Raw genomic sequence first — 12,746 nt, forward strand, 5'->3', positions numbered from 1 at the left:
TCTCTCTCTAGATGTCTTTTTAATTTTTATGGTCATTTACTTAGGAATCAGGCTACCTATATTCAAACACCAGCTTTACTACTTTAACCATGAGCAAGTTTTCTTAGCATCTCTAAATATTACTTTCCACAAAACAGTAAAATGAACTAGATATAAGTTTCTTATATATGAATATATGACCAGTATAACTCTACATCACGTACAACCACAAGAATGGGGTTCTAATTAGAATAAGTCATGTATGTCAAAATATACTCTAATGCATGTATTTCTAAAAAGAACAAATTAAAAAAAATTAATAAAAAAATAAAAGCAAAAAAAAATTACTTTCTACATCTTTAAATAGGAATAATTCTAGTATGAAGTACATGGGGTTACTGTGAGGATTAAATGAGTCCAATGAACATTAAGGATTTATTTCATATAGCATATAGTTCAAAAACATAGTATATAGTTGTACTTTGACTTTTTAACCCACTAAGCAAGTCTGTGTCTTTTAATTGGAGAATAGAGACCATTTACATTTAGAATTATTATGGAAAGATTTTTATTTCCTGACATTTTGATTTGTTTCACATTTTTAATTTACTCTTTTTAATTGGTTCTTTTGGTTATACATGACAGCAGAATTCATTATTCTAGTTAGAGTCCCATTCTTATGGATGTATATGGTAGTGGTATTTAATTCAGTCTTAATTTTCATTTGTTTAACTGTTCTTCCAGTGAGATTCACCCATTTAGAGTTCTGGGGTTTGCTTTTTGAGGTCTTCTGTGGGTAGTATTTAAGTGTTTTTTGTAGTGCTGGCTTAGTAACCATTATTTCTTTTATCCTTATCTTGAAAAGTTTTCATTTTTACTTTGTTTATTTTACTGGATATAATAATCTTGGCTGGCAGTTGTTTTCTTTCAGAATTTGGATCATCTCATTTCATACCCTCCTGGGTTTTAGAGTCTGAGCTCTTTGATCCACTTTGAGTTGACTTTTGTGCAGCGTGAGAGACATAAGTTTGATTTCATTTTGCTACATATGGATTTCTAGTTTTGCCAGCACCATTTGTTGAATAGGCTATCTTTTCTCTAGTGAATGTTTTTGGCATTTTTGTCTAGTATGATATAACCATATTTATGTAGGGTTGTCTCTGTGTCCTCTATCTTGTCAATGTAGTTTTAATTTGTATTTCTCTAATTGCTAGAGATGTTGAACATTGTTTCTATATATTTTATAACCATTTGTATTTCTTCTTGTGTGAAGTGCTTGTTCAGTTCCTTTGCCCATTTATTGATTGGGTTATTTGGGGTTTTTTTGGTGTTAAGTTTTCTGAGTTCTTTGTATAACCTGGAGATTAATGCTCTATCTGAAATACAGGTAGCAAAGATTTTCTCCCATTCTATAGGATCTCTGTTCACATTCTTGATTGTTTTCTTTGCTGTGAAGAAGCTTTTCAGTTTGACACCATCTCATTTATTGATTCTCAATTTTACTTCTTGTACTTTAGGAGTTTCATTGAGAAAGTCAGTTCCTAAAGTGACATGATGGAGACTTGGGCCTACTTTTTCTTCTAATAAGTGCAGGATCTCTAGTCTAATGCCTAGCTCCTTGATCTACTTTGAGTTGAGTTTTGTACAAGGTGAGAGAGAGAGAGGCTCAATTTCATTTGGCTACATATGGATTTCCAGTTTTCCCAGCATCAGTTGTTGAAGAAGTTATCTTTTCTCCAATGTATGTTTATGGTACCTTTGTCTAAGATGGGATAACTGTATTTATGTGGTTGTGTGTCTCTGTGTCTTTTATTCTGTTCCATTGGTCCTCATGTCTGTTTTGGTGCCAATGCCATGCTGCTTTTGTTACTATAGCTTTAGTATAATTTAAGATCCGGTATTGTGATGCCTCCTGCATTACTATTCTTGCTAAGGTCTCCTTTGGCTATTCTGGGCCTCTTATTTTTCCAGATAAATTTCATGATTGCTTTTTCCATTTCTATGAAGAATATTATTGGGATTTTAATAGAAATTGCATTAAATCAGTGTGGTTTGAATGCATTTCCCTAAATGCTAATAGTGTTGGACGTATTTTTCATATATTTGTTGGCCATTTGTATTTCTTTGTGTGAGAAGTATCTGTTTAATTCATCTCCCCATTTATTTATTGGGTTATTAAATAAACACTCTTGACATTAAGTCTCAGATAGACCCCAATATAATAATACTGGGTGATTTCAAAACACCATTCTCACCCACAGACAGGTAATTTAGACATAAAATCAATAAAGGTACTTCTTTCTTAAATAATAACATAGAGCAAATCGACCTAAAAGATATCTATAAAATATTTCATCCAAGAGCTGAATTTACTTTCTTAGAAGCTCATGGAATCTTCTCCAAAACAGACTATAGTTTGAGTCACAAAACAACGCTTTAGCACATAAAAAAGTGATATAATGCCTAACATTTAACATATTGGAATGAAATTAGAAATCAACAACAAGCAATACTATAGAAACCACATAAACACACGAAGATTAAATAATAATCTTTAGAATGAGAAAAGAATAAGAGAAAAAAAAGAGAAACAAAAAAATTTCTAGAATCAAATGAGAATATTGATACAATATACCAAAATCTTTGGGATGGTATGAAGGTGGTTCTAAGAGGAAAGTTTATAGCATTAAGTGTCTACATGAGAAAAACAAAAGATCCCAAAACAAACCATCTAATATTACATTCTTAAGGTCCTAGAAAAGAAATAAACCAATCTGAAAACCAGTAGAAGACAGGTAATACTTAATATTAGAGCTGAAATTAACGAAATAAACATTAAATAATACAAATGATCAAAGTAACAAAGAGCTGGTTCTTTGAATATATATACAAGGTTGATAAACCCTTACAGAAAACTAATACAAAAAGAGAGAAGACCCAACTTAATAAAATTAGAGATGAAAAAAGACATAATCATCATACATGTTGCTGAAATCCAGCAAACAGTAGGGACTAATTTGAAAACTTATGTTTTATTCATTTTTTTGTTGCTGTAATGAAAACATCTGACAAGAACAATTCTTAGGAGGAAAAGTTTATTTTGGCTCGTGGTTTCAGAGATTCAGTTCATGATCAGCTGACTTCACAGCTCTAGGGCCAAGGTGAGGCAGAAAATCATGCTAGAAGGATGTGGTGGAGGATAGAAGCACAGAACAGGGCATCCAGGAAACAGAGAAAATAGTTCTATCCACCAAGGACAAAATATGAACCCCAAAGACATACCCCCAGTGACCTGCTTCCTCTTGCTACACTCTACTTGCCTATAGTTACTGCCCAGTTGATCCCTATCAGTGGATTAATCCACTGATTATGTTATACCTCTCATAATCATTTCATCTCTGAAAATTCTTGCTTAGTCTTGCACATGAGCCTTCAGGGGACATCTCATATATAAACCATAACACTAATATTCCAATAATTTGAAAAATTTAGAAGGCATTGAAAAATTTCTAGACATATAAGATCTACTGAAATTGAACCAAAAGGATACAGAAAACCTAAAAAGACTAAGAGGTAACAAAAAAAAAAAAATCTCGGGGCTGGGGTTATGGCTCAGTGGTGGAGTGCTCACTTAGCATGTGTGAAGCCCTGGATTGATCCTCAGCACCACAAATAAATAAATAAATTGTGGCCAACTACAACTTTAAAAAACAAACAAACAAACAAACAAAAAGCCAAAAAAATCTTGCAACTAAGAAAAGTCAGGGATCAGATGGATTCTCATCTGAGTTCTATCAGACCTTTAAAGAAGAGCTAATGCCAATCTTTCTCAAATTATTTCATAAAATAGAGAGGGAGGGAACACTCCAAAGTTCATGCTGTGAATACAGTATCACTTTGATACATCAATGAAAGAACACTAGACCAATATCCCTGAAGAACATAGATGGAAAAATTTTTTACAAAAATATTAGCAATCTTCATTTAAGAATACATTAAGAAGATTATACACCATGATCAAGTTGGAGTCATCTCAGGGAAACAAGGTTGTTTCAGCATATACAAATCAATAAATGTTAATTCATCAAATGGATAAAATTAAGGACAAAACTCACATCTCAATAGATGCAGAAAAAGCCTTTGACAAAATCCAGCACCCATTCATGTTAAAACACTGAAGAAACTAGGGACTGAAGAACTTAACTCAACATCATAAACACTATAAAACTCAAACCAACATCAGATTAGATGGAGAAAAACTGAAAGCATTTCCTCTAGAATACAGAATGAGACAAAAATATCCAGTCTCACCACTCCTATTCAATAATAGTTCTTGAAACTCGAGCCAGAGCAATCAGGCAAGAGAATGAAATTAAAAGGATATACAGGAAAGGAAGAAATCAAACTACCTCTGTTTGCTAACAATATGATCATGTACTTAGAGGACCTCAAAAAATCCACAAGACTTCTTGAACTGACAAACTTAGCAAAGCAGCAGATTACAATGTCATCATATAAAAATTATAGCTTTCCTATACTCTAATAATGAATCTGTTCAGAAAGAAATCAGGGAAACAATTCAATTCTCAGTAGCCTTAAACAGACAAAAAAACTACAACACCACAACCTGGGGAATAAAGCTAACTAGGAAGGTAAAAGACCTCTACAATAAAAAAAAATAGTAGCGCATTAAGAAGATGAGGATGACCTCAGAAGATGGAAAGACATATCATGTTATTGGAAGAATAAATAAGCCATATTACCAAAAGTTATTTACAGATTCAATGTGATACCCATCAAAATAACAATGACGTTCTTCACAGAACTAGAAAAACGTCCTAAAATTCATATGGAACAATAAAAGACCCAGGATAAGCCAAAGCAATACCAACAATAAGAGCAATGCCAAAGGCACCATAACACCTGATCTCAAATTATACTACAGAGGTAAAATAACAAAAACAGCATGGTGTTGGCATAAAAACAGACATAAAGACTAATGGAAAATAATGGAAGACAGAGACAGATTCACATAGATACTGTCATCTTTGTCAAAGGATAAAGATGCCAAAAAAAAAAAAAAAGTTGGAGAAAACACAGCCTTTTAAACAAATGGTGCTGGGAAAACTGGATACACAGATATAGAATGAAAATAGATCTATCTCTGTCTCCCTGAACAAAAATCAACTCAAAGTGGATCAAAAACCTAGGAATTAGACCAGAAACACTGTTGTTGTTAGAAGAAAACACAGAATCAAAACTGCAACATACTGGTGCAGGCACCAACTTCCTTAATACGATTCTTAGGTTCAAGAAATAAAACCAAGAATCAAAGTGGGATGACATCAAATTTGCTTCTGCACAGCAAAGGAAACAAGATCAAGAAGACAGAGCCTATAGAATGGGAGAAAATCTTTGCCATCTACTCTTCCAATAGGGGATTAATATCCAGAGTACATAAAGAACTCTAAAAACTTATACGGAAAAAACATAACCCAATCAAATAACAAACAACTAAACAGATATTTCTCAGAAGAAATAGAAATGGGCAATAAATATATGAAAAATGTTTTAACATCCATAGTAATCAGGGAAATGAAAATCAAAACTATACTGAGATTTCATTGCATTTCAGTTAGAATGCCATTCATCGAGAATACAAATAACAATAAATGCTGGTGAGCCTTTAGAGGAAAAGGTACACTTTTACATTGTTAGTGGTATTGCAAATTAGAACGACTACTTTGGAATGTAGTATGGAGATTCATTAAAAGACCAGGAATGGGGGGCTGGGGTTGTAGCTCAGTGGTAGAGCACTTGCCTAGTATGTGTGAGGCACTAGGTTTGATCCTCAGTACCATGTAAAAATAAAAATCAAAGGTACCATGTCCATCTACAATGGAAAAAAAAAAAGACTATGAACGGGATCAGCATATGATCCACTTATTCCACACATTGGTATTTATCCAAAAGAACTAAAATCAGCATACTATAGTGATACATGCATACCACTGTTTATAGCAGTGCAATTTATAATAGCCAAGTTTTAAAACCACCTATGTGCCTGTCAACAGATGAATGGATAAAGAAAATGTGGTATATACGTGATGAAGTTTTAATCAGCTATAAAGAATGAAATTATGTCATTTGCTGGCAAACAGATGAAACTGGAGAACATCATGCTAAGTGAAATAAGCCAGAATCAGAAAGTCAAAGGTCAAATGTTTCCTCTCATCTCTGGAAGAGAGAGGGGCGGCGCGGGGGGTGGGGTGGGGGGGGGGTGGCGGAGAGAATGGAGAAAGGAAGGAGAAAAAAGGGAGTGGGGAACCTCATTAAAATAGAAGGGAGACCAATACACTAGAGGAAGGGGATTAAGAGGAAGGGAGGGAATGGGAAGTACTGAGAAACAAAATCTACCACATTATGCTATGTTCATGCACACATATATCACAATAAATCCATATATATATATATATATATATATATATATATATATATATATATATATATAATGATAAGTACTAATTAAATGATAACATAAGGAAGATAAGTAGAGAAAAGGGGTCAGGAGGAGGGGGGGGGGTAAAGGGAAGGTACTAAGAAAGGAGATTGAGAAAATTATGTTATGAGCTTTAATGAATATGACACATGAATCCCACTACTATATAATTATAACACACCAATTTAAAAAAAATAAAGTAAAAAAAGAGAAAATAACTGACACTTAGAATGCCAAGTCCATCAGAATAAAAACATAACTGAATAAGTCCACCCCCTGCAAAAAAAGTCACTGTGACCTTACTAAGACAGTTAAAATTAATTTTCCTAGAGTATGTTTAAGAAACAGTACGAGGTAAGGAAGCAGAATTAGACAACTTTTTTTGTAAGTGGGAACAGAGGACTGGGACAGTAGCTGCAGAGAGACATGGAGCCAGGAGAGGGGCTTAGATCAAGGAATATGAATGGTTAACACTTCTATATAGTGCCAAACAAAAAAGCGGTCATTTTAAAGGGAAAAGATGTACTTCATTCACTTGTTCCCATTTAAATCAAGTAAGTCATAGTATATCTCTATTTGTTATTTCAAATATTTATTACAGAAAAAAAACAAATCCATATTTTGAGTATTTACTACTTACAGAATCCCTATGTGGCATGATATCCACAAAAGACACTTTCTTCTCTACAGGTGTTAAACGTCTAGGTTTAGGTATTGGTACCTAAGATAAACCAATATGTCAGGATGAGTATGGTGAATAGTAGATAAAGTTTCAACAATTTTTTCTTTGGCAGAGGTATTTGGCTATTAAGTTTGTATTCAAATTTTATGTTTGAAAGAAAATTTGAAGTTATAGCTACTCACTGCAACTGATGTGCTAACAGAGGATGTTGAAGGTAGTGCCTGAACAACTTCTGGTTCTCTGTGTATGAAATTTCCTTCAACTTCAGTAGTTATCGATCCACTTGGTGGAAGATAAGCAAATTTCCATTTTAATATAACATGGATAGTGCCCGCAGGATTCTTTTGATGATCTATTAACTCAAATAGTCCTGTCAAATTACAAAAATATTTTTAATTAGTAAGAGTGAAATTTTATTTACATATGAATTAAAGAGAAACAAAGAACCACCCTCTATTTAAAAAAAATTTTTTTTAGCATTTTTTACTTACAACTCAAATGTCATTGAGAATAAAATAAAGAGGAATTATGATAAGTTCGTTTCTCAAACTGACTTCTTACAGAAATTAAGGCCTCAAAGATAATACTGACTTAACAATGGGAAATTAATTTATAACTATTTTAATTCCCTGAAATTAAATTCAGGATTATTCAGAATTCCTAGCCTTCTTCTAAGACATATCTGGTTGTATTTCAAGTACTGATTTTCATTTTGACTTGAAAATGCTTGTAAGAGACTTGTGTCTAATGAAAAACATATTAAAATTTTAAAATTTCAAACAGTTTATGTATGTAAAGAAATCTTTACATTACTATAAATTGTTATAATTTTAAAATATATGTATTTTAAAAATATTTTTTATTGTAGATGGACACAATACCTTCATTTCATTTTTATGTGGTGTTGAGAATTGAACCCAGCATCCCACACATGCTAGGTAGGCACTCCACCAAGTGAGCTATAGCCCCAGCCCAATTTTAAATATATTTTACCGGAAGTTGTTATATTATTGCAAATCAATATGCAACAAATTGAGCAGCATTTACTGAAAAACATTCAAAACAGTAAGAGTCTGTGGGACTGCTCTTAGCGTCTTCTCTCCTCCTTCTGCTACATGGTACCTACAGAGGTTTATAACATATACAGGTATACTATATATATATATGTCAAGAATAGCAGAAATGTGAGAATGAACACATAGTGAGAATGAAATTGTATTAGTCTTTCTATATTTTAATGGAATTAGGTTAGTGTTAATTTTAAGTAGAGTATGATATGATGCATATTATAATTCTTACAGCAATTGCTCAGTAAATAACTAAAAAAAAAATGGCCCAAAGTTTAAGGATTCTGAGAAGGTTAGGAAAATTAGTTATAAACAAATCACATCCATAACACTGAGGTACAATTTAAGTTTGCTTTTACAATTTTGTAGAATCAAGAACACAGGCTTACCTGAGATACACCTGTCATGTGCCAATGAAATCAAAGGCACATTGACTTTTCCTATGTAAATATTCTCCTGGGTATCACTATCATCAAACACATAAAAACTCAGAGACTCTGACTTAAGGTATCGATCCAAATCCATATTCATTGGCACTGGGAAACACATATGATCATCAAACTGTGGATCATTGCTACTGGGAATGATGGCTGTATCATGGTCTGCAAAATCAAAAAACTTGTACACAACATATGGGTGTGGCTGCAGGTGGCGAGCTCGGGACTGCAGGTTGTTGCAACATCTTATTGTAATGTCAAGTTCATTTAAGTTGCCTTCTGTGGAATCTGTTGAACTGAGCTGAGCAGTTTTAGGTACTTGCTGACTTAACTGGAAAAACATACATATTTATATTATAGAAATAATACAATTAAAAGATAAACAGCAGCTGCCAACCCCCAAACAAAATAATTTTGTAAATGGACAGAAGCTGCATAATTTCATTCAAAGTTAATTTATCAGTTAAGGTAAAAAAACCCACCTTTGATTCTTATTTAAAACCATATGTGGACAGATGATCCTGTGCTATTAGCAACAAACATAGGAGATTGAGAAGGTATGTAGAAATTGGTGTTAAAGCCAAAACCAACCAAGAAAAGAGTTATTAATTCTATTTAATAACCAGAGACTACAGTGAGTGATAGGTCTAAAGAAGAATGCCCTAACCAGAGGAGATTCATCGCTTGTCCACAGTGATAATTCTGTTATATTTGGGGTTGGCCCTCATCCTGAACCATTGGGGTTTGAAGAAGCAGATATATGAGGCCAAGATTAGCCAGTGTATCAAAGTCCAACCTCAATAAGAACAAGAAAAATATGGGAGGGCTAAAAAGCAAGGTTTGGGAGGACATTTTGGAAGAGAGATGAGCAGCAGAAGTTATCAGGCAGAGCTGGGAACTACTCTATGGTTCCTTATGGAAATTCTACTAAGAGGGCCACCACACAAGTATTTTGGAAAATAACTGCACTAAACAGTAAATCTTCCATAATTGATATATATAGGACAAAGAAAATGCTAGTGTTTCAGTGTCCTTGTTTAGTTTAGTGTTGGAGAATTCTCTCCTTTCCACGAGGAACTCCTCTGTATTTCTGAGTCTGGATTGAATAGATGAGACCCCTAACTAGGAGACTTAATTGGAGAAGGCCAAATAGAGTCAGAGTCAAAATCTTCTTGGTAGAGATATCTGGTGGGTTGGAGTGGAGAAACCTGAGAAAGGAAATCACAATTCTGTGTTCCCAGGCTAGTCTGCACTCAGTTATGGAAGGCTGAGTGGAATGATTTTTAAAAGTACCCCCTGCACTGACATCCTCAAATCCATCCATAAAAGCTAAAATTCCACCAGTAAATGAAAGCCAGAATCTGGGAGTCTAAAAACCTTTAAAATACAAAAATCAAACAAATAATCCGGTTTCCTTGTTTCTAATTCCCATTTCTTTCGGCATTTCCCAAAGTGTATTATGAAGAATATTAGCCAGAAAGATGATCTCTGGGAAGCAAGTGCTATTCTTTCTCAAGTTATGTTAGTAATGGTTCTTTAAGTGAAAGTCACAGAAACCAATCCATTGAGCAGAAATACCACACAGAGGAAGGTTATAAGGACATTTCATGGAACTATACAGCAGAAATGTGGCTGGACCTTAGGAAGGTAGTAGGACTAGTATACTACTAAAATTTACTTTCTCTTTGGTCTCTATTTTTCTCATAATACTTGCTAATTGTTCTTTCTCCTTGGATCCATTTTTTCCCCCTTTGCTGACTATAATGGTAGAAAATGGCTGCCAATTACTCCCAATTTTACATGTTTTAAGCATCATGAGTCTTGCTTTCTCTTGGTTTCAGAAAGCAGAATCTGATTGGCCCAACTGGGGTCAAGCAGATATTCTGTAATCACTTATACAATTACATAGGGAGTGTGAGAAAATGAGATAATTTAATAGAAACCTGAACACTGGGGGGACAGGTCCCATGAATTGGGGAAGGGTCAGTTCTAAGAACAAAGAAAGTAAGATATTTATGAGTTGAGTCAACCTTCCAAAATATTTCTACTATAACACCTTCCTCTGTTATGCAACATGAGTGCATACCTTATGTTTCCTGTTGAAATTCATATATACAAGAAATCTTAAGTCAAGAATCCTATTTAACTTTGCTCAATTCTGTGCTTTCTACATTCACTGGATCATGGAATTCATTTAGGAATATGATCATTAAGACTCTATGAAACATGGTTTAGGAAATGCTAACCTGGGGAATTGCATTTAAACTCCCAGTTCTTAGCAAGAAAATATACATTTTGTATTTGACTTTGCATTTCAGAAACCCAATTTTTGAGGAAACAGTTTGAAAGAAAGAAAATAATTGATATTCCAAGAATAGTTATTTGCTTTCTTAACAGTAGAACTTGTTAATGAAAGACTTGATGTGTGGTAACAGTACTGAAATTATATAACCCCAAACTGTCCTGGTAGTACAAGGGAATTCTTTTGTATTGATGTTCTGTATCTTCATTGTGGTGATTGTTATATGAATTGTGACATGTGACAAAACTGCATAAAATGACTATACACATGTTTACATACACATACACAAATGCCTGCATGTAACAACTGATAAAAATCTGAATAAGGTAGATAGCCTATTATACCAATATCAATTTCCTGGTTTTGATATTAAGCCATAGTTCTGTAAGGTGTTACAACTTGGAGAAACTGGGTGAAGCACACACAGGACCTCACTGTACTATTTTTGCTACTTCCTATAAGACTATGATTATTCCAAAATAAGAAGTTGAAAAAAGCCACTTGAAGGCTGTGAAAGAAAATGATTTCAATTTAAAGCCTGATATATAAGAGAATATTATAAAATTTCTATGTAATAAAAGGGTTCTAAAGTCAATAAAGCTTACCGATTGCATTTGCTCTGGCCCCTTAAAATTTGATGTTATATATCCCAAAGCCTTCGCTCTTTCTCGATAAAGTCGAATTGCTTGATCCATGGGAACTCTTAATTGGAACCAGTATTCTACCGTGCCAAAATTTGGGATGTCTCCTTTAGTTCCTACAAGTCAATACATAACCCACTGTTAAAACAGTCACATAAATGAAATATATATAAGTAAAAGATACTTCAATGGTGTTATGCATTAAAACTATAAATTTTATACAGTTCAATGATATGATTTGCACAAATGATGTATGATTGGCAAATAACAGATGAAGAAAAGAGTTACTTTTGGGGTATGGGTTTCATTGTATGTTAAATATTATTTAAAAAGTATGTCAAATTATGATTTGGGATATATCATACCATTTCAATCCTTCTGAAATATAAAGAAAAATGTAAATATTGAATCAGATACTCCCCAGATTCTTTTTGATGCTATAGTACTTTTATTTAAACAAGTTGTACTCAATATAGCCTGACATTTGCAATATGCAACCTCAAAATTATAAATATGACATTTCAAATTTTAATTCAACTTTGGGAAATTCTTTGGCATTTTTCCATTTCTTTACTGTACCAAGTACTGGGGGAAAAGTTGTATGATATTTGCCCTGCGTACTCTTGTTATTCCTCTGTGAAGACTTATCCTCTGTGGAGGTTCAACAGCTCTGTACTTCCTTCACAGACTTTGTATGTCCTCATTAGAGCACTGACGGCTCTGGCCTGTCTACTCACAACTGTATAGTCTGTACACCACAATGAAAGTTTCTTGAGGGCAAGGAATGTAGTTTTCACCAATATACTCCTACCGTAGGGACTAGCACATAATAGATACTCAATATTTGTCTAGTAGAGAATATTGTATACATAAACTTCTCTGAACACATCATGTTATTAAAACTCTACTCCTACCTCATAAATTTCTTTTATTCAACCATGATTTAACATCTAACATTATTTATAAAATGTAATAGAAGAATATCAATGCATACATATTTGGTTGCATATGCATAAAAAATCTTTGGTGAGGGGGTTCAGGGGTGTCTGGAGACAGGAGAGGATAAGATACCTACATCATTTTGACTTTTAAGTCATAAATATATTATCTATGTCATCAACCACTCAATCAGTAAAATA

At 33.6% G+C, this 12,746-nt stretch overlaps 1 protein-coding gene across 3 annotated transcripts in view; it reads right to left on the reverse strand.

The window, feature by feature from the left end:
- Positions 1-12,746, reverse strand: part of Rpgrip1l (RPGRIP1 like) — a 101,557-nt gene that overhangs the window by 42,557 nt on the left and 46,254 nt on the right. For all 3 annotated transcript variants that reach the window (XM_071604436.1, XM_071604435.1, XM_027938964.2), the window contains exons 16-19: positions 11,572-11,723; positions 8,617-8,995; positions 7,343-7,530; positions 7,119-7,199 (exon numbers count right to left, since the gene is read on the reverse strand). In XM_071604436.1, the coding sequence (XP_071460537.1) occupies positions 7,119-7,199; positions 7,343-7,530; positions 8,617-8,995; positions 11,572-11,723 (800 nt within the window). The remainder of the gene's footprint in view (positions 1-7,118; positions 7,200-7,342; positions 7,531-8,616; positions 8,996-11,571; positions 11,724-12,746) is intronic.

The sequence above is a fragment of the Marmota flaviventris genome, chromosome 18 (assembly GCF_047511675.1).
Source record: "Marmota flaviventris isolate mMarFla1 chromosome 18, mMarFla1.hap1, whole genome shotgun sequence".
NCBI lineage: Eukaryota > Metazoa > Chordata > Mammalia > Rodentia > Sciuridae > Marmota > Marmota flaviventris.